Below are 22,577 nucleotides of genomic sequence, written 5' to 3' on the forward strand. Positions count from 1 at the left end.
TATGTTGATATTAAAAATAAATTTTAAAAATAAAAAATATTAGTTTAATATATTTTTAAGTAAAGTTTTTTTTTAAAATACCATATAAATTCCTGAACATCCATGAACATGTGAAAAAAAAAAAAAAAACTAAGTCGGTAACCCAAACTCGTCAAAGGATCCTGCAAGCCCAAAATAAATTCAATAAACCTAAAATAAAATAAATAAAGAATTCAAAACCACAGTCTTTCTTAGGCTCTGTTTGTTTGTAGGAAAGTTGTTTCCTTTTGGAAAGTGAATTCTAGGAAAGTATTTTTCGATGTTTGGTAGTATTATGGAAAATGAACTGAAAGACACTTTACAGTATTTGGTTGTGTTATGGAAAATGAACTAGAAAATAATTTATTAATGAATTAATTTTTTTTTCAAGTTTATCTAATATATATAAAATATTTAATCACTTACAATAAAAAAAATGAAATAAAAAAAGTATAATGATAAATTTTTTTTATTATATCCTATATTTATACATAGCTTATTTTATAAAATATAACTATATATGTCATATTATATTATGAGAAATAAACTAGTGAAATATTTTTAAAAGATAAATACATACAAAAATATTTTTATGGTTTTTTGGATAAATATTTTTTTTTACGGGTAAAGACAATTATTCCTTTAATATCCCTTTAATATATATCAAATAAACATAAAAAAAATATATATAAATATCTAACATCAAATATAATCATACATAAATATTAAATTTCGATGTCATACACAATCACATGATGGATTGTTTCAATATCATCCTAGTTTCAATATCATCCTATTATTCTTGGCCAACCCCGTCGGCCTACATGAGAAGAACCTATCCAGCAACCTCTGTAAATGTCCCATCTTCCCAAAAATCCTCTTCGGCTTCATTTCCTCTCAACGAAGTTGTTGTCTTCTTCTCTTCCCTTCCTTCTCCGCCCCCCATCTCACTCATATCCCTATACGACCTCGTCCTCCTCGGCATCCCATACCCACTCTCCCCCCTATTATAATCCCCATTATACTGATCACTATACTCGTAAGCTCTTGGCGGTGGCAACCTAAAATCACCTCTACCGAAATCTTCCCTGCCAAAACCACCCCTACCACCATAATATTTCTCAATTTCACCACCATGAGCGCTCCCCGCACCACGACTCCCACCGACACGATCACCATCACCTCCCATCCTTTGTTCGATTGCTTCCATGGTATACTAGAACAGAGAGATTGGCTTCAGTGGTTACCTTCTTATGCAATTCATCATCCCATTATCGCAGGACACTTGTTGGGTAAACAATGAGAGTTCCAACAGCTGGCCTTCCCTTGGATTGCCCATAAGAGTTCAGGCTCTTTGTTGAACTATGATTTGATGTAACTTGAGAACCATCTACACCTTTCTTCATTCTGTCAATCTCAGTAACTCCATCATCATCATCCAAATTTAAGGTTTCACACTCTTCTTTCTTAACAGCCACATCATCCGCTCGATGAGAAGGAGCTCTTTCCTTGAGTATAAGAGCAATGGTTGATACTGTCTTTCCCCGCCCCTGTGAGAAAATGAATGCATAAATCACCAAGCCACAAAGAAGTGTGATTCTCCACAGATCTTCTTTGCTTTTCACTTGTTCTCGGAAAGAGACATAAAGAGGGGTTCATATGTGTTTTACACCAGCTGGTAAAAGCAAATTTTTTATTGACCGGAATTTATTTTTTTTTTAACTAATTTTTCGGATGGTTGCCAAACAAAGAAAAATAAAAAAAATAAATTCCTGGATTTCAGTTTACTTGAAACAAACAAGGCGTTACTTTCTTTCAATTCCTACTTTATTAATGTAAACCACAACAAAATAAAATTCCCTCCAAATCCTAAATTAACAGAATCCAATTCCACTACCCCCCACCCCTCCAAAAAAAAAAAAAAAAAAAAACAAATTTAAAAAATAAAACACAAGGCCAAAAATCTCTCCCCTCTTCATCCACCCCAAAACGGCAAAGCCCCATTGTCATTATCACCACTTGAAATTACTGAAACTATTTCCTTCTTTCTTGAATTTTGAGCTCCTTATTGTTGTTTTCATAGAGTAAAGTTTGAAACTTTTTCTTGGTTCGTAGGATTTGAAAACACCATGAGGCTGTTAAAGGTAGCTACTTGTAACCTGAACCAGTGGGCAATGGATTTTGACTGTAATTTAAAAAACATAAAAGAGTCAATAACCCAAGCTAAACAAGCTGGTGCTGTTATTAGACTTGGCCCTGAGCTTGAAATCACTGGTTATGGCTGTGAAGATCATTTCTTGGAACTTGACACTATCAATCATGGGTCAGTTTCAGTTTCATTTTTATGGTCTGGGTTTTGTTTGTTTTGTATTTTTATGTGCTTGAATTGGTGATTAAGAGTGAAATTTTTTATCTTTATTGCAGATGGGAGTGCTTGAAAGAGATATTGGTAGGTGATTGGACAGATGGGATATTATGTAGTATAGGAATGCCTGTAATTAAAGGATCAGAGCGTTATAATTGTCAAGTTTTGTGCTTTAACAGAAAGATTATTATGATTCGTCCGAAAATGTGGCTCGCAAATGATGGGAATTATAGAGAACTCAGGTGGTTTACAGCATGGAAGCACAAAGATCAGCTTGTGGACTTTCAGCTCCCTAGTGAAATTGCCGAGGCTATTTCACAGAAATCTGTGCATTTTGGTTATGGATATGTGCAGTTTTTAGATACGTAAGTGATCGTGATTCTGGTTGCTCTTTCTGCTCTTTTGTTTTTTGGTTATTGATAGGTTGCTTTAACTAAATGGTAATTTTAGAATTTACTCGTATGTAGAGCTGTTGCTGCCGAAGTTTGTGAAGAGCTTTTCACTCCTATCCCTCCTCATGCTGAGCTTGCACTCAATGGGGTTGAAGTGTTTATGAACGCAAGTGGAAGTCACCACCAATTGAGAAAGCTTGATGTTCGTCTTCGCGCTTTTACAGGTGCTACTCATACTTGTGGAGGAGTTTACATGTACAGTAATCACCAAGGATGCGATGGTGGCCGCCTTTATTACGGTATACAGATGCTCTTAGTTTCTGGTGATTGCATTTAATTTTAATGCTGCTTGTATTTTGTTTAGTGCAAACATTACCTTAATTCCATATAGAAGCTTATACTTTGCACATATTGTGGTTTTTATGGTTCGATGCTTACACCTTCCAATAACTCTGCTTCTTGATTGGTTAGTTCAGTAGTGTGTTTTAAAAAAGAAAATTGTTTGAAACTCTGTGGTTAACTGATCATTTTCTCAGATGGGTGCTCTTGCGTTGTTATGAATGGAGAAGTGGTTGCCCAAGGCTCACAGTTTTCTTTAAGGGATAGTGAGGTTGTTCTTGGCCAAGTGGATCTGGATGCGGTATGCTATACTTTTGCTCTCCTAGAGAACAATAGTATTTATGGATTGCTGAAAAACTTCACGAGAGAGCATTTCCTAATATATGCTTGTCAGCTGATTTGCTTTGTTGATAAAATTTCACAGCATTTCAGAATCTGTAACATTACTAGACTCTCATGTTTTATGTTTGAAGCAGTTGGCTCTGATGCATTTTGTCTCTGGCTTGATGGCAGGTTGCTAGTCTAAGAGGATCTATTAGTAGTTTTCAAGAACAAGCAAGTTACAAAAACACAGTATCATCAGTCCTGGTACCATACAAGCTCTGCCAGCCTTTTAGCATGCAAATGTCCCTTTCTAGCCCCCTTAAGGTTTCCTCTTGGTCCTTCTCTATTGCTAAATCAGGAATACCTCATGTTATCACCTAAGTTTTGAAGACTACCAATGATATTTACTAGACTATGGCACCTGTGAATCAAATATTTAAGTTTATTAAATTAGGCTTGATTTATGATTTGCAGATTAATTATCACTCTCCTGAGGAGGAAATAGCCTTTGGCCCTGGTTGCTGGCTATGGGACTATTTAAGAAGAAGCGGAGCTTCTGGATTTTTGCTTCCTCTTTCTGGTGGCGCAGATAGCTCCTCTGTAGCTGCTATAGTTGGCTGCATGTGCCAGCTTGTTGTAAAAGGTCAATTTTTTCAATGCAACCATTTCACTGTTTTAAGTTTTACCTTTTTGTTATGTTTCCCACTACTAAAGGAGATCATCAGTAGCCCAGTTAACTAGTCATAGCTATCAATATTCAATATACACAGCCAAGTGTGTTGAGCTGAATTCAGTACCTAGCTGGCTATCCAGGACTGCATGGATAGATTAGTCCTGGATAGATTTAAGTGAAATGGTATTCTTTTAGGTAATCCCAACTATGCACAATATTGAATTAGTTAAGAATGTTAGTTGATAACCATGTTGGGAGATTTTGAGCAGTTACTATTCAAGAGCCATGACTCTAGTTTATGAGGTTAGTGGGGGTGAACTAAGAAGGCATATCAGGTAGTATCTGTACTGCCCCTGTCTTGGAAACCTGAAACAGCCATCCCTAAATCCCATGATTACTATTCACTGATTGGTTTTTACATGTTGCTAGCAGAAATTGATAACGGAGATGAACAGGTCAAAGCTGATGCAATAAGAATTGGCAATTATACTGACAGGCAGTTTCCTACTGACAGCAAAGAATTTGCAAAACGAATATTTTATACTGTATTTATGGGGTCTGAGAATAGGTTGGTACATGTGCATAGAATTGCTGCTCATCTCTCTCTTGTTGTTGTTGTTATAGTTCTGTTTCAAACAAGCTCAGTGTTGTCATTACTATCGTAGGAATTTCCATTACATGTAACTGCCATTCAATTTTATTTGATGCTGCCTGATTATCAGTTGTCAGTAAATGTAAATCACTAAATCTTGGGAACTAAATTTTGGGGTTAATCTGAAGATTTTGCTATTTTGAAATGGGAAGCCTAGTATATATTTCTTAAGAGTTCATCATTACCTTTTTTCCAACTTTATTTCCTAACATTCAAATTCGTGTTTAGGACTAAACAGTTACTATTGACTAGGCACAAAACTATAACATTGTTAACTCATGATAATAGGTTCCTTAACACTTGTTCAGCAATATTACCAGGCTTGTATGTGCCTGTCATTGACTGCCTTAGGATTTGGTATAAACACCAGATTTTTTGTGCATGTCTGCTGTCTAAAAGAGCTTGTCTAGTAGAAAGATGCAGTAAATCTCCTCGGAGGATTATTGGGTTTAATTTTGGAGGAATTTCAGATGTTGACTAGTTCCACTTCCAGAAGCCAACTTTCTGATAACTTATTTGGTTACTTCGTATTAGTGTTTCACTCTTAAGATTGATTGCAGTGACTTAAGGTTGTGTTGTAGCTGAATTTATCTTTTATCTTTTTTCCCCTTCAGTTCTGAAGACACAAAGAAGCGGGCAAAGGAACTAGCGGATGAGATTGGTTCATGGCATCTGGATGTTAGCATAGATGGTGTTGTATCTGCACTGCTATCATTGTTTCAAACGCTTACTGGCAAATGACCTCGTTATAAGGTAAAATGATGGTTAGAAAAACAGACCCCAGTGGATGGCCTAGGAAAAATATTCCGTCTTTGTAATTTCTCTCGTAGTTGCTGTATAGTAATTATTCAGATTATGCAAAGATGATTTAGGTTATGAGTGAAATCTTAGCATGGGCTTTAATTTGCTTCCTGAAGAATTATAGTTTTAAGATTACCTGAAAGTTTTTTATTACTGAAATTAAAAGGTTGGCTGGCTAGTGGACGAGTGAGCTTTATCATAAAAATTTTCTTTTTATTTTTTCTGTTGTGTTGGTGGATGGGGGTTCTAACATTGAAAACCTAGGGCTGCAGAATATTCAAGCTCGAATCAGGATGGTGCTAGCATTTATGCTTGCCTCACTCTTGCCTTGGGTTCACAGCAAACCAGGGTTTTACCTCGTTTTGGGTAGCTCTAATGTGGATGAAGGATTGCATGGTTACCTAACAAAGGTACTGAATAACTTTGGAACCAGATATTCCATTTTTTCTAGTTCTAAAGCAAACTGCTTTTCTTTGTAAACTTGATAACTTCATCACCCCTGATCTGTATGATGTATAGTTTAACAAATTGAGTAGAGTTTTCAACTTTACAAATTTTGTAAATCAGATATATTCATTTTTTTCCTGGTTTTTTCAAGTGAATAGGTTCTGGGAGCTTGATGCTATACGAGTATACAACCAATAGTTAAAATGTTCTGTCAAAATGGCACATTTACTTTTGAGAATTAAATTTTCATGTCTTTTGCAGTATGATTGCAGCTCTGCAGATATAAATCCAATTGGAAGTATTAGTAAGCAGGACCTACGGGCATTCTTGCGATGGGCAGCCATCCATCTTGGTTACTCTTCCTTGGCAGAAATTGAAGCAGCTCCCCCAACAGCTGAATTGGAGCCTATACGTTCCAACTACTGCCAAGTATTCTTTCACTAACCAGATTCATTTGTCACATTATAGATAACGAGGATCTTATAGATCTTTAAATGGATGCTTGTGTTTGTTTCAAACTGATGCTCCTGCTGTCAACACGCTTACTTGTACCGTAGCGATAAATTAATTCTAATGCCCCATTCTGCATGAAACAGCTTGATGAAGTGGACATGGGAATGACATACGAGGAACTCTCAGTTTACGGAAGGCTGAGAAAGATTTTCCGCTGTGGGCCTGTGTCAATGTTTAAGGTTTGGTTTTCAACGCCTTATCATGTCTCATAATTTACTCATTACATTCGAAGTCTCACATCTGCTGGTTCTATCGTCCATTTCAGAATCTCTGCTACAGATGGGGGTCAAGATTATCTCCATTAGAGGTGGCTGACAAAGTGAAACACTTCTTCAAGTACTACTCCATCAATCGGCATAAAATGACTGTCTTGACACCTTCGTATCATGCTGAGGTACTTCATAAAACAGGAGCTTCGTATCATCATTGGGGTTTCAAGAAACTGATGTTCATCCATCTGTGTGCAGAGTTATTCACCTGAGGATAACAGGTTTGATCTTCGTCAGTTCCTCTACAATGCAAGATGGCCCTATCAATTTCGCAAGATGGATGAACTTGTTAAGGAGTTGGATGGTAATGAAGTCGCATTAGGAGAAACAAGAGACCGGGATAAATCGAGAGTAAATGGAGTAGGAATGGGAATTGTAGCAGCAGGCTCCGGCGATCCCAAATCCGGCCTTTAATTCAAAGAACAGGCTTGCTTATCATATTACTTTGTGCAAATAAATATTTTCCCCCATGATCTCACAAAATAAGTGAATGGAAAGTAACTCCCCCCCCCCCATCCGTTTCCTTTGGGTAAATGTCCTCACCAACAAGAACGGCTCCTTTCACCCCACATGCAATGCATATTACTTTGTTCTTGAGAGAATTTTTTGCTGCTGTCTTCTCTTAGTTGATAGAGCAGAATGTGTGCCTTTACCTACTACTACTATTATAATTATTTCGGCAGTCTCTAGTTGCTTTTACTGAAGTTAGCGAGGTCTTCTATACATTAAGTTGATCATGACAACTTGTATGCGTGTTCGTCGTGGCCTTGGCAGCAAATCTATACAAGTGCGTGGGTGATTTTTTTTGTTTGGTTTGATTTTCACATAAAAAAAATTAATCAAACTAAAATAATTATTTTTAAAATTTAAAACTAAAATCAGTTCAAATTAACTGATTTTGATCTGATTTATGTTGTTTAAAAATTGGTAAAACTAAGAAGCAAAACCTATTTATGTTGTTTATGAACTTGTTTTATTTATGTTGTTTTGGAACTTGTTTCAGTTTATGATTGAATTTTATTTAAAATAACAAGAGTTGCAAATTACAATATAATAGAAAAGGAAATACCTTACAAAATATCAAGAAAAAAAAAATTAGAGATCAAAACAAATTAACTTGAATGAGTTGGATTTGAGAGCTCAATTTTTATACTTTTATTAAATGTTTATGTTGTCCATAATCAAAGGGCTTGGATGTAGTTTGTTTGATTGATGTAAATATATTGTCCGAGAACGAAGAGTGTGATGAAGTCTCTTGTCTTTTTAAAGTAATGGTTAAATTAATTTGGTTCAGTTCAATTCAATTCGGGCAACCTAACTTTCATAATTGGTCAATTTCATTTATTTTTTTCCGGTTAATTTTATTTTAGTTTATTTTAGATTTTTTTAATTTGATCAATTTTTCAGATTTTTTTTTTGCTCAAAACAGTATAAGAAAATAAAGAGCAACAAGGTCAAGCCTTTTGCCCTCGTGCTGATTATTCATGACCCAACGAGAACAAGCTTGGTCCTGTTTGTTTCAGGGAGGACAACACTATTCAACCTGTTTCAATAGATAGGACTTGTTGGAAAAGTTTTAAACATTGAGAATACAACGAAGTGAAAACAACTATTCAATGTATTTTTAACCTCAAAAGAAGAAAGGAAAAACATGTGAAGAAAGAAGGGATGTCATACACCCTTCAGCTTCTGGGATAAACAAAATTACAGTATCCTCAACTGGATCTAGCCTACATCCTCATCCTGCCCTCGCTTCCCAGCGGGGGTTAATGGAAGCTGAAAGATTCTCAGAGTTCATCGTGTGAGTCATCCTCAGAATCTTCTGCTGGTCCGCCACCTGGGGCTCCGCCGGATCTTTGATATACAGCAGTGATAATTGGGTTACAGACTGCTTCAACCTCTTTGAGCTTCTCTTCGTAGTCCTCTTTCTCGGCATTCTGATTGTCGTCCAGCCATTCAAGGGCCTCCTTTGTTGCGGTTTCAATTTTCTCCTTCTCATCAGACTCAAGCTTGTCAGCAAGCTTGTCTTTGTCGTTAATTTGGTTTTTCATGTTATATACATAGGTCTCCAAGCTGTTACGAGCATCAATCCTCTCCTTCACCATCTTGTCCTCCTCAGCAAACTCCTCTGCCTCGCGGACCATACGCTCAATTTCCTCTTGGCTCAGACGACCCTTGTCATTAGTGATGGTGATCTTCTCTGACTTACCAGTGCCCTTGTCTTCTGCCTTGACATTCAGGATACCATTGGCATCAACCTCAAACGTGACCTCAATTTGAGGGGTTCCCCTGTTAAGTCAAAGAATCAGATACCTGAACTACCAAAAAAGTAATGGAGCATACAATGGAAAGAATTAATGGGTGCGTGAGGCAGACCTTGGGGCTGGTGGAACGCCGGTCAAATCAAATTTACCAAGCAGCCTGCAATCCTTCGTGAGACTCCTTTCACCTTCAAAAACCTGCAATGCAACCAGAAGCAACCCAATTGAGATTTCCAAGGCATTGACAGTGCCGAATAATAGAAAAGCAAATGTTAAGATCATTTTACCTGAATAGACACAGTAGTCTGCTGATCCTGGTAAGTGGTGAAAACTTGAGATTTCTTGGTTGGGATAACAGTGTTCCTTGGAATCAACTTGGTCATTACTCCACCAACAGTTTCAATACCCAGGGTGAGGGGAGCCACATCCAAGAGAAGAATATCTGCATCCATTGTCAATTAATGAATAGTTCAACAAAAATGGTCCTCTAATTCTCTAATAAAACATAAAACCTCATTCCAAAAAATGGCAATACCTTTGGTTTCATCACCACCCTCTCCACTCAAGATACCTCCTTGTACAGCAGCACCAAAAGCAACAGCTTCATCAGGGTTCACACCCTTGTTCGGCTCCTTGCCATCAAAGTAATCCTTAAGAAGCTGTTGAACCTTTGGAATTCTAGTACTTCCACCAACAAGCACAATCTCATCAATCTGGTTCTTCTCCAAACCAGCATCTTCCATAGCCTTCTTCACAGGTCCCATGGTCTTTCTGAACAGATCATTGTTCAACTCTTCAAAACGGGCTCTGGTTAGTGGCTCAGAGAAATCCATGCCGTCATAAAGTGATTCGATCTCCACGCGGACCTGGTGTTGGCTACTGAGAGCTCTCTTGGCACGCTCACATTCCCTCCTGAGCTTTCCAAGAGCCCTGTTGTCCTTGCTGATATCCTTTCCGTGCTTTTTCTTGATCAACTTAATGAAGTACTCCATAATCCTCTGGTCAAAATCCTCACCTGCAATAAAATAGACCACGTAAGCTTAACATCCATAAACAATTGCAATACGATCAAAAAGCATCCATGGAGTAACAACAAGAGGACAAGAAAAGGAGTAAAGCAGAGCTAATTCTTATTCTCACCTCCCAAATGAGTGTCACCATTGGTGGAGAGAACCTCAAAGACACCATTGTCTATGGTCAAGACACTGACATCAAATGTGCCACCACCAAGATCAAAGACAAGAATGTTCTTTTCACCACCCTTCTTATCCAAACCATAGGCAATAGCAGCCGCAGTTGGCTCGTTAATAATTCTAGCCACATTGAGTCCAGCAATGATGCCAGCATCCTTAGTGGCTTGCCTTTGGGCATCATTGAAGTATGCTGCAGAATGAACAAGATCACCAAATCAGTGAGAGTAAAAAACTGAGGATACATTTGACTAAAAAACTAGGTCAGATAAGGGTTCCTAACCAGGAACAGTGACAACAGCATCCTTGATCTTCTTTCCAAGGAATGCCTCAGCTGTTTCCTTCATCTTAGTTAAAATCATAGCACTGATCTCTTCAGGACTGAAGACCTTCGTTTCCCCGTCCTTGATTTTCACCTGAATATAAGGCTTCCCATCCTTATTCACAATCTTGTATGGGAAAAGTTTCATGTCCTTTTGTACTTCCTTATCCTCAAACCTGCAATAAGAAAAACCTTAGTACACTGTGAAAACTTACTAAAACGGAAAAAAACAGAGGAAAATTAGCCATTACTTTCTTCCGATTAGCCGCTTAACATCGAAGATGGTCCTCTCGGCGTTGACAGCTGCCTGATTCTTGGCAGCCTCACCAATCAACCTCTCGCTGTCAGTAAAAGCCACCCAGGATGGGGTAATACGGTTTCCTTGGTCATTTGCTATGATTTCGACATGACCGTTCTTGTAAACACCAACACACGAGTATGTTGTTCCGAGATCTATTCCAATTACTGTTCCTAACTTTGTTGCCTCCTCTTTCGCAATCGAAATCGCAAACAAACACCCTATAATAACAAAAATAAATAAATAAAAATATATCCAAATTATTATGCTAATCCTATAAAAACACCACTAGCTAATCTTAATGGCACCGTCCAGCAGCTTAAACAGCGAATCATTTCCTAATCAATGGTAGCAAACCATGAATCTAAACAGATCTAAACGGCAGCGTTTAAGAACTTCAAAAATATCTATCAAGATCTACAGCATTCTTTTCAATCAGAATCAAACAGAATCGGATCTATCAAGTTGACGAGATCAAGAACACTCACCGAATAAGATAATCGCGGATACCACAACACCACGTGCTGTCCACGTGCCCGCCATCGCGTCTTCTCTCTCTGAATTTACAATGGAGGAGTTTCTGGTTTCTTCTGTCGAGTGAGTGAGATAATGAATTGAATCAAGTGTTGGGTTTTCAGAAGGCTGTTTGTTTCAGTATTCTCTATTTTGAATCGCGAGTGGGGTTTATATAGTAACGAGGCTCTATGACGTAGCTTATAGAACTGAAGCAACGACATGTCATGACGGAATACGTGGACCAATAGGAATTTGATTTTCATCCGTTCACCCAATGAAATTGGAGATTTTGTTGGGGTGATCGTGGCCGTTTATCAATGGCGATTATACGTGTCTCGGTTCACCTTTGCTTGCGATTGTTTTTTTTAAGGTACACTATTACCAGTTTACTTTTATATTTCAAAAACTTCATTGGGAAAAATTACATTTTATTTATTTATTTTAATTTAGTTTTTAGATTATTTTAATATGTTAATATTAAAATATATTTTTTTTAAAAAATAAATTATTTCAATATATTTTCAAGCAAACAATACTTTAAAAAATAATATCTACCATAAAATACCAAACAAACTCTATATTTGTGCATCTATATGAGTTTTTATAATTATTTATAAAACTTAAGTCCCGCTAAAACATAATCCCGTCGTCTTTTCCTCAAACAAGATAATTGGCTCACGTTACATCTTGAATCAAACCAATTTATTTTAGAGAAAAAAGAGAGAATGTGTTGGCATTTCATCTAGTAGGGTAATTGCTAGCTTAACTAAACTAGCAAGTCACGTGGGTTATTACCATGACATCTCATCCTTCTAATGATTTAAAAAAAAAAAATTATTTTAAGTGATGCATCGTTTATTATCACAAGTCATAATTGTTTTATTTATTTATTTTCTAGTCATTCTCGATGAACTAAATATCAAGTGAAACCTCAACCAGCCTAAAATTTTATTTTTTTTACTCTTTTTTCTTAGCAAAAACACCAAGTAAACACCTTTATAGACCTCATTATATTCATTTATAGTCTTAAATCATCATTTAATTGCTCTAAAAATGGAAAATCAACCCTAATTCTAAAAATTAAGTCTTGATCTACTTTTTCAAGGAGTATTGAGGGGGGAAAAACACCTCAATGCAATAACTCTCGTTGAATGGAACTCGTTGTCATAAAAAATGATTGTTCTAATGGCCAAAATATGGCCAATCCACAACTTTCTCTCTCATTGTTTTAAATGACTTTCTTTCTTTTTTTTCGAACTAATAACTAAAAAATAAGAAAAATAAGGTTTTGGACCAAAATACTCAATAGAAAAATAAAAGGGGTCAAAAAGTAACTTTGCCAAATCCCAAGGCAAAATCTAAATAGAAAAAAAGCTTGAGAACCATTTTGATTTTTTTTTAATAAAGGACATGCCATTTGGGTTGTTTCTCAATCTTGGGCACTAATTTCAAATCCTAAACAATAAAATCAAATTATTTTTCATAAAATCAAGTGCCAATTCAATACCATAATTTTTTTTGAGACTGCAATAACCCTATAAAATGCAAATATAAACAAATTGCAAAGCCCAGTTCCTAATAAACAAAATGTTAAAGGACCAAATTGAAAAATATTAAAATAAAATTCATGTTTTTTACTAGTTATCTGGGTTTCTGGATTCATCAAGTCGAGTAGGTTACATTGAGAAAACTCTCACATGAGTTAATTTTAAACTTAGGCTGGGCAATGAGTCGAGTCAAAAGATTTCAAGGTTAATCTTATAGGTTGAGCTTTTTTATCTTTTTATTTTTTTTAATTCCATCCTTAAATTTTTAAATTTTATTAATTTTGGATTGATCTTCATAATATATTTTAATTCTTCCAAGGAGATTATTGCGGTTTCAAACAAATTTCTCAGTATTTGATCGGTTTAATTTTGCAAGTGTATTTTTTTTTTTTATCATATCATTATATAAAAATAGTTTTTAAAAAATAAAGTTGTTAAACCCAATAAATTCCGTAATTTAGGTCGCGCGTTTAACGAGTTAAATTGCAAAGCTCGAATCGATCCAATATATAATCATCTTAATATTAAAAAAAAATATCATTTTGAATTTTTTTTAAAGCTAAACCATATTTTTACTAAACATTCGAGCTATTTTTGGATCCTCTAAGTTATCTGGGTCATATGAAGGCAACTCTCATGAGGGTTAATTTTAAACTCAAATTAGGTAAGGAATTAGATCATGATGTTTCAAGGTTGACCCAATAGGTTCGGTTTAGTAACAATGCCAAATTGTTCTTTGTGGCTTATACATTTTTTTTTCATGAATAACTTTCAACTACAATGTCGCGCTTAGAGTAGAAATTCCCAATATCCTCAACAACCAAACCACTAACATTATCTAATGATGGATTATCATATTGTCTTGAGTCATTATCTCCAAGTAAGCGTAGTGTGTAGTTTAGACCTCCATCATTTGCGAGCCTTTGCTTTGCACTTTGAAAGAGCTTGATCAAGTCATGTGTTTCAGCAATCATTCTGATAAGACTATGAACAATGCCCTCATCCAAATCCGAAGTTGAACTCCCTCTTGTAAATGGTGACAACTTATTAACAACTTCGTTCCCAACATCATAAATGTAAAGTTGTGTGAATTTTGGTGAATCATTACTAAAGGGTAAAAGTAAGCCCATTAAATGGTGGCAATGACCATTAATCTTAAAGACATATACATCCAATTGGTTGTGAATAGTATGATTGATCTTTGCACCCATCATAAACATGGAATTGTAAGCTCGAAGATTGGTCCAAAATTTCTTAGATAAGGTTTCATTGTTAGGGTTAAGCAATTCATCAATAAATTTAGGTATTTATTACATGGTTGGCAAATAAACTTTTCCACTAAGGAAACAATGTAAGAAAATATCTTGAGGATCGTGTAAGGTGTTTTTGGACCTAAAAAAGAACTACAGCAACCACCAGAGCTCAAACACACTCCATAACAAACTACAAAACATATAAACACAAAAAATAACACCATCAACCTTTGAGAATGCAACTAGAATACATAAATGCTAACACCCTAAAACCCCAAACCACAAAGAATGAAAAAGACCCACCTAACCTGGACAATTAGAGCTCTCGAAAATGTCCCAAGAAATAAAATAATTGTTGTTAATGAAACTATATATACCCTGCATGATTCTTTAAAAGAGAAAAGGAAGTAAATATTTTTTAAATCAACACAAAAAAAGGATGACTGCTCTAATTAACTTTAGATGCAAAATCTAATCAAAATCCTTTGAATCAAGCAAAATCTAAAAGAAATAATTGAAAGAAAAACCCAACACAGTGATAAAGCACTTATCTGTTAAGAACGAAGGCAAACAACAACCCATTAAGTTTGTAAGATTGAAAGAAATCACAATCATTTCATGCAAAATCAATCAATATCCAATCTCACTATACTAGCCCAACACTCTCCCAACAATCACTAAGCAACCAGATACATTGCAGGTAAGACTTGCATTTAATAGTCAACCTTTCCACACTCAACAAACTAGAAGAATAAGAGTCCATCAAGCACATATTGACCAGCCATAACTCAGCAATCCAAGTCAAAACCCCACAAACCGACCAGATCCATAAAGTCAAGATAACGCTGTTAGAGAATAATATAAATCATATCTTGGACCTGATATAATATTTTAAACTTTTAGGTTGAGATGGTTTTTTGATATGGTATCAGAACCTTGATGACCTAGCAGTCACGAGTTCAAATCTTACAATGTTTATTTATTTGATAAAAAATGAAGCACAACTTAGTGTGTGTCTGTGCAAGTTTTAAGTTCAAAGAACTTTCACTTAAGGAAGTATGCTAAAGAATAATATAAATCATAACTTGGACCTGATTTAACAATTAAAATTTTTAGGTTGAGATAATTATTTGACATGAGTCTTTCTTGAACAAAACCACCAACTAATCAACCTCAAAGCAATTCCGGATCCATAGATACACCTACAACCGATAACGAAATATACTAAACCCCCATCTCATGCAATGAAACTAACATGCAATCCATGAGAACACAAAACAATTACAGCTCTTCTAGTCTATAGTGTTTACACTCGGTAGCTTCGGTAATTGATTGAGGGCCTTTGGTTTTTTTATAATTGACGTTAAAAACGCTACATGACTTAGTAATTTTTTAATAGACAACTAATACATAACGATATTTAATATTTTGGATGAAAGAAAATATATTTTGTATAAATAAAATGATATAAGTCAGGGACAATCTAAGCACAAGCAATAAATTATTATATAGTACGTATTAACTAGTATTGGTTGCTGCTGTGTGTAAATTGAATATTTGTGTGTAGTTGGGCTTCACATATCGCAATAAAAATTGAATTTACGAAGACCGCTGTAACTTGGATTAGAAACTCATCTATTATTAGTATTATTAGTGTGTTTAGTACTATAATAGTTTTTATGGTCAGGACTTAAAAACAATAAGCTTTTTTTTTTTTTTTTAAATATGTTTACTTATGGTTTTAAAAAGTAGATTTGAAAAAAAAAAAATTTGATTAAAATTATTATAAGATAAATTTTTATATGTAAAATAAATAAGAAGAAGATCTTCATAAATAAAAAATAAATTATTTAAAATTAATATTTAAAACCTAATTACATGTGAATTTAATGTAAAAAAACATAAACTATTTGATTAGTAAATAGTTTTTTTTTCTCGGTAAAACTAACATAATACCAAATCCTCTCATAATTTATCCAACAAGAATTGAATGTCAAAGAAAACATTGGATTTTCTCCCCTCAATATAAGAAAATAAGGTAAATGGAGCAGATATTTTGTTACCCAGCTCATTCCTTACCAAACACATGATGCTGGATCCACATTTTTATTCTTCCCAATCAATCAATAAAAAAACAATCACAATCTCACTGCCCCAATCTCAACCGTAAAAACCAATTGATCCACGTTCACACAATCCCAGCCATCTAAAATCACTCTTAACCAACCTTAACGAACACCCTCCCTCCCTCTCTCACGCACACACAAAAATAGAAGAAAGAAACTGCCAGCAAATTATTTCTTTAATTTTTTACCCTTCTCTTTTCAAATGAAACCCTAGCCAGTAATTACTGATAATCCGATCAATGGCGATCGCATCTCCATCCACACCAACTTTCTCTGCTTCCTTCTGTTGCAAACGCACTGTGTCAACTCACCTAACTCGCTTCCCTTCCACCTTTTCACCTACACGAACTCGCCACCTTCCACCTCGCCGATTCGCGATCAGCTCGCGACTCAACTCCTCAAAATCCTGCGGCTCCGTCTATCCCGACAATGGCGGGAGCGAAGATTTCGAGCATTACGAGCTTCAACATGGATTTACTGGCCCGGTGGAACGGCGGCGGAGGGGATCGCCAGTGTACGTGACGCTGCCGGCGGAATTGGTGGCGGAGGATGGGAAGGTGAGGAGGATTAAGGTCTTGTCGGCGTCTTTGAGGGCCCTGGTGACTGCTGGAGTGGAAGGTGTGGTTATGGAGATTTGGTGGGGGATAGTGGAGAGGGAGAAGCCTAGGGTTTATAATTGGGGAGGGTATTTGGATCTTGTGGCGTTAGCAAGACGGTGTGGGTTGAAGGTTAGAGCTGTCTTGGCTTTTCATCAACGTGGCACTGGACCTGGAGATCCTTTATGGTGAGAATTTCTTGATTTTAATAGAATCTTTGATGAATTGTTTTAGTTTCTGTTTAATTATTGCCTAGTTAGTTCATTGTCTCCGTTTCTTTAATTTTTAAGACGGGAGGTTATGCACATTGTTAGTGATTTATCTGTTTCTTGTATAGTTATTTATGGAATTTTAGTTTGTTGCCGGAGGTTTGACATAACGTGTGGAGACTTTTGGTTACTGTTAATACAATATTGTATTGTCCTTCGCCTTGATTTTTTATACTTCCAATGCTTTCCTTGTTGTTAATGTCTTGGTTGCAGTTCTGTTAGCTGTGCCGTGGGTATAAGGGCAAGAAGTGCATGTCTAGAGAGTGCTATGGTTTAATGGATGATACCACTGCATTACTGCTTATGCCTAAGTTAGCGGGATTTTTTCTATTTATTTTTTCTTTTGTATCTAGCAAGGGTGCATAACAATGATTTAAGTCCAAAAGCATACAGCCTGATCAGGTGAATTTTGAGTAAATCATCCCTTGAGAACTCGGTTGAAGGTTTTTTCAACTGTCACACCTTTTGGGGAACGGTTTTGGCTGCATTCTTTGTCCCTTTCCCTTTTGACATGCCTAGGTGATTGGACACTTGAGTTGAAGCCTTCAATCTTGGCAGGTCCGAAGCAAGTATATTCATGTTCTGCTGGTTTTATTCATGGAGTTTTATGTTCTGACTTGTGTATATAATGAATATGGATAGAACCGTGTGTTGATTGTCTATAATCAACATTTTGATGGAGATCAATCTAAATAAAATTGAAAAAGCCTCTAGCTATTCATGGTAGACATCCTTGGGAAAAGAACAGGCAGATTTATTGTGTATGTAGTGTGATCAAGGTCAGCAAATCAAGTGCAATGTAGTAGATTTACACATTTGGTGAACACTGATGATATAAATGGTTTTATTCTTTGGATAGTATGATGAGTTTTACAACATTGATGATCTGGACCATCTAACCATGTTGATCTTTGGAATAAACAATCCCCTAGTAAGGTTGTTCTTAGTTACATTGTATAACCTGTCTTGAGTAACGTTTTAGTCATGGAACATAGGTCGTCTTGCCTACTGCGTTGTTTCTGGGGCAATTTTAAAGTATTCATTGCTCCCAAGCTACCTAGGACCTAAAGTGTTCAATTCATGGTCTGGTTTGGTGAGGGCAACCTTTTGGTTCCTCAGTTTAAGTGGATATCGTGAGGCTTTTCCTCCTTTCTCCGTGGGGCTTCTAGCTAGTAGTATCCGAAGTTAGTGAGTCATATTTTGCATATGTTGAATGCGTTTAATTTAGCACCATAAGCTGTCTTATAGACATTTTCATAATTCTGGGCCCTTGCACATGTTTCAGGGTGAGAGTTTGGTTTGAAAGAAAATTTCTTTGACCAAATTTGATTCATCTTTTTTCCTCAGTTTTGTTGTTTGGTTCTCCTGCTTGCTTGCTTATATGCTAGTGGGTCTAAACAACTAGTTTTATATGCTGAAGGGTTTCTCTTCCTCAATGGGTGCTTGAAGAGATTGATAAAGATCCAGATATAGCATATACTGATCGATTTGGTAGAAGAAACATGGAATACATTTCTCTTGGATGCGATATGTTTCCTGTCCTGAAGGGACGATCACCACTCCAAGCATATTCAGATTTTATGATGAATTTCAGAGATACTTTTAGATCTTTACTTGGTGTTGTCATTACGGTGAGATGTTACTGTTTGTAATACAGCAAATCACTTCTTCAATCATTGACAACTGATTCTTTGATTGGCAAGTTAGTTTTCCTGATAGATCATTTTGTAGGGAGTCCAAGTTGGCATGGGTCCTGCAGGTGAATTAAGGTACCCTTCATGTCCATCACAGAAGCTAGCATGGGCTTGGCACACACGTGAGCTTGGAGAGTTTCAGTGCTATGATAAGGTACACCAACAAGTGCAATTCATTTTGTAAGCTTGCAAAACTTTCATTCTCTGTAATAGGTCGCTCCAATCATTTTGCAATTCCTGACTGTCGTCTTCTAGTATTGTCGCCATCTGTATTGATTTGACTTTTTGCAGTATATGATTGCATCCCTGAATGCATGTGCTCATGATGTCGGAATGCGTGAATGGGGATATGGAGGCCTGATTGGTACTGTTAATCTGATGCATGGCCCTGAGAATACTGAGTTTTTCAAAAGCAATGGTGGATCTTGGGATACCCCATTTGGGAAATTTTTTCTTGAATGGTACTCTGGGATGCTGCTGCTTCATGGCGAAAGGATATGTAGAGAAGCGAAGACCATCTTTCAGGGCACCGAAGTTGATACTTCAGCTAAAGTGGCTGGGATCCACTGGCATTATGGCATGCAATCTCATCCTTCTGAGTTAACAGCTGGCTACTACAATACTTCAAGAAGAGATGGGTACTTGCCAATTGCTCGCATGTTGGGTAGGTACGGTTTTGGTTTATGCTGCTCAGGTTTTGGAATGAGAGACGTGGAAGAAAAAAAGACAAACCCAGTCAGCAGTCCAGAGGGTTTTCTAAAACAGCTTTTATTGGCAGCTAGGGTCTGTCACATACCGATAGAAGGTGAAAATTCTACCACTTTTTTGGAAGATGAATCGTTTGAACAGGTGCTAAAGATGTCAAAGTTCTACACATATGGTCTTGAAAGCCCCACCTTTTCTTTCAACTTTATGAGGATGGACAGATACCTCTTTGAACAGCATAAATGGGTTCGCTTTACTCGTTTTGTGAAGCAATTGTCAGGGGCCAATATTTTTCGAGCCAGATTAGATTTTGGAGGCGATGTACAACCAACTTCAATGTCAGATGTTGTAAAAGTTAGAGCTGCGTATACATATTGTTAAGGAAGGTGATTCAACCCATATCCAGCAGCAAAGGAAATCATCTGATGACATCCAATCAATTGTTGCCATATGGGTAGTGATGCCTCACTTTCAATCAATTTTTTTTCTTTTAACCATGCAGGGTTCTTGTGAACCATATTATTTGTCCGTGTACATCTTGCCACCCTAATATTTTTGAAGTGGCTGGCGTCTCATCAATTTGTACTTGGAAACTTGTAATGATACGTAGTGCTAATCTGTTCTGGCTGTTTAGTGAAGGAATGTCAGTGTCAACTCCTGCTGGCATGGCTAAGAATCAATGAGGTCATTGGTGGATTGTTTTGATTGTGAAGGGCAAGGTTATCAATACCGTTCTGACTGATCTCGTTCCACCTGAAAAAGAAAAAGAAAAAGAAAAAGAAAGAAACTAATTTCATCGCAAAATTCAAAATGACAGGCCATTTTGGATTTTTGAGATGTTTTGAATATGCTAGAACCATTCAGTTCCGTCCAGAGCTGGAGAAAAAGAAATGGTGAAGGAAGGATACAAGTATGAAAGACTTGTAGTGGAAAGAAAGTGGTGCACCGAACAATTCGATTTCGATTTGAAAAATCGCAGCAAGAGCGAGAGGAAGTAGTGATGAAGATTTAATTGTTGAAAAATAAGGGAAAATTTGACATGGCAGTGGAATGAGGGTTGCTGTGAAACGGCCGGTATACAAGGAAGGTAGAAGGTACCTTGTTATTGTTGTTGTGTGCTTGTATTGGAATACGTGACAATAAAAAAACACAAAGAGATGCTTGCTTCTATTCTAATGGAAAATTGGCAATTTTAATAGATAACCCTTGGTCACGATTCCTTCAATACTGGATTTGTTTTGATTGAATTTTTTTTTTTTTTTTTTTTTTTTTATGGTTCAGCTATTGAGTTTGATGGGTTAATTTTTTTTGACTCGTTTGTTTTTCTTTCCTCTTAATTTTATCAATTAATATTATATATGATTAAAAATTAGACTTTATAATTTATTTAAATTTGTATTTTATTAGGTTATTTAGACATCATGAATCTAGAATAGTATCTAATGAGTTAACCTGGGTTGACTAAATATTTTTTTTTTAATTTAAATTTTTATAAATTTTATCGTTCAATATTAGATCTGATATGATATATTAAAAATTAAATTTTATAATTTATTTTAATTTGTTCTTGATGAGGTTATATTAGTTCCAAACTAGATGTTTGCTATTAACACGCCTCGGATAAGGACAAAAGGGTTGTCGAGACAATTCATATGCCACCTAAGTAGCTATTGTAAAAGCGTGTCTCAATATTATTTTTTTTAAAATATTTTTTGTAAAGTAAAAATTAGATTTTAAGAGTAATTTTGTATTTTTACTGTTTCAAAAATTAAAAAAAAGACTCTATTACCTTTATTGGCAAAGCCATATTTTTTTGTTATATCTTTAAAAAATATAAAATTCAATTTTTTTTGTTTAAAACTAATTTTGTAATTCAGTTAAAAAATATTATTGTGATGTATTTTTTAATAAAAATTATTTTAAAAAATAACTGTTATTATACCCGTAAACATCCATAATGCAGATAAGCATGAGGAATTTTTAAACATTTCTCACTTTTAGAATAATGGACACCCATACAGCTAAAAAGTTTAAAGGCAGTGTTGTTAATAGCCGTGTGCAATCATACAAGGTAAATTCCAGCTAATTAGTGGAGATATTTCTGGTTCTCAAATCAGTTTTCAGTCTTCACAGTCATCATCTCTAATAAAAAAAAAAATAGAAGTATGGACAATTAGTGGAGCTGGAATTTTAAATAGTTGAAACATGTGAAAAGAAATCCTGCAACATTCCAAGGGATTCAACAACATCGACAACAACATCATGCATGTGTGCGTCACGTTTTTGCTTTCACATGTTGTACTAGAATCACACCGAAAAAACTTATTGACCTCTCATGGCACTAAGAACCAGAATTTTAAAACCCGGACCAGTTCGGCGAGTCAACCTAAGACCTGGCTGATCTAGATCTGGAACCGGTCCGGATGGAGGCAAAAACCCACTTGAAAATTGACTTGAAGAAACCTGGTCGACTCGGCGGGTCGCCCCGGGACCCGGGTGAGACCCGGTCAAACCCGAGGGAGACCTGGTAATTTTTTTTATATATTGACAATCATTAAACGATGTTGTTTTGACCTTTTAAAAGGCCATAACGCTGAAGATTGAAAAGTAAAAAAGAACAAAGCATTATCAAGAGATGGTTCGAATCAAGTGAAAGCAAAGACATTTGTTGGCACCCGAGATGCTAAGGATGAAGGATTATGAAATGAAGGAAGTCTTGTAGCTCATCTTGATTGAGACAAGTGCAAATTGCTTCGTGTTTTCTTTTCTTCTTCCCGCCCTAGGAGCATAAAAAGAAGGATTAGTATTATTGACCCAATAATAAACTAGTAACACCTGGGGCTCTGCGCAATGGGAAAACAATGACCCCATCTTAACAAGAAAAGGGCTAGGTTGCTGCTGGTTTTGCATGAGTATCTTTTTTTTCAGACAAAGGCAGATGAAAGGCCAGGAAAAATTATGGATATGACTGGGAGCTATGGAGATGCACTTTGCAAGCATGAAGGAG

The 22,577-nt window shown here is 36.0% G+C and overlaps 3 protein-coding genes across 3 annotated transcripts; 2 read left to right on the top strand and 1 right to left on the bottom strand.

The window, feature by feature from the left end:
- The first annotated feature begins 1,883 nt into the window (after window positions 1-1,883).
- On the top strand, window positions 1,884-7,497 carry LOC118033924 (glutamine-dependent NAD(+) synthetase-like). Its single transcript, XM_035039062.2, is given in 13 exon segments — window positions 1,884-2,341; window positions 2,443-2,748; window positions 2,851-3,074; window positions 3,312-3,415; window positions 3,628-3,762; window positions 3,913-4,081; window positions 4,544-4,679; window positions 5,378-5,515; window positions 5,797-5,974; window positions 6,273-6,440; window positions 6,608-6,703; window positions 6,790-6,918; window positions 6,992-7,497. Coding segments are annotated over 13 exon segments (2,193 nt in total). The 5' UTR covers window positions 1,884-2,147; the 3' UTR covers window positions 7,208-7,497.
- An 858-nt stretch (window positions 7,498-8,355) lies between these two features.
- On the bottom strand, window positions 8,356-11,538 carry LOC118033923 (luminal-binding protein 5). The gene is made up of 8 exons (XM_035039061.2): window positions 11,353-11,538; window positions 10,818-11,085; window positions 10,528-10,742; window positions 10,195-10,437; window positions 9,590-10,069; window positions 9,342-9,496; window positions 9,170-9,252; window positions 8,356-9,082 (listed from the first exon to the last, which is right to left on the bottom strand). Exons 1-8 carry the CDS (start codon window positions 11,405-11,407, stop codon window positions 8,581-8,583), a joined length of 2,001 nt encoding a protein of 666 aa, XP_034894952.1. The 5' UTR covers window positions 11,408-11,538; the 3' UTR covers window positions 8,356-8,580.
- A 4,820-nt stretch (window positions 11,539-16,358) lies between these two features.
- On the top strand, window positions 16,359-20,353 carry LOC118033921 (beta-amylase 1, chloroplastic). The gene is made up of 4 exons (XM_035039060.2): window positions 16,359-17,090; window positions 18,592-18,802; window positions 18,903-19,019; window positions 19,157-20,353. Exons 1-4 carry the CDS (start codon window positions 16,546-16,548, stop codon window positions 19,949-19,951), a joined length of 1,668 nt encoding a protein of 555 aa, XP_034894951.1. The 5' UTR covers window positions 16,359-16,545; the 3' UTR covers window positions 19,952-20,353.
- Window positions 20,354-22,577: the final 2,224 nt, after the last annotated feature.

This window comes from Populus alba, chromosome 1 (genome assembly GCF_005239225.2).
Source record: "Populus alba chromosome 1, ASM523922v2, whole genome shotgun sequence".
NCBI lineage: Eukaryota > Viridiplantae > Streptophyta > Magnoliopsida > Malpighiales > Salicaceae > Populus > Populus alba.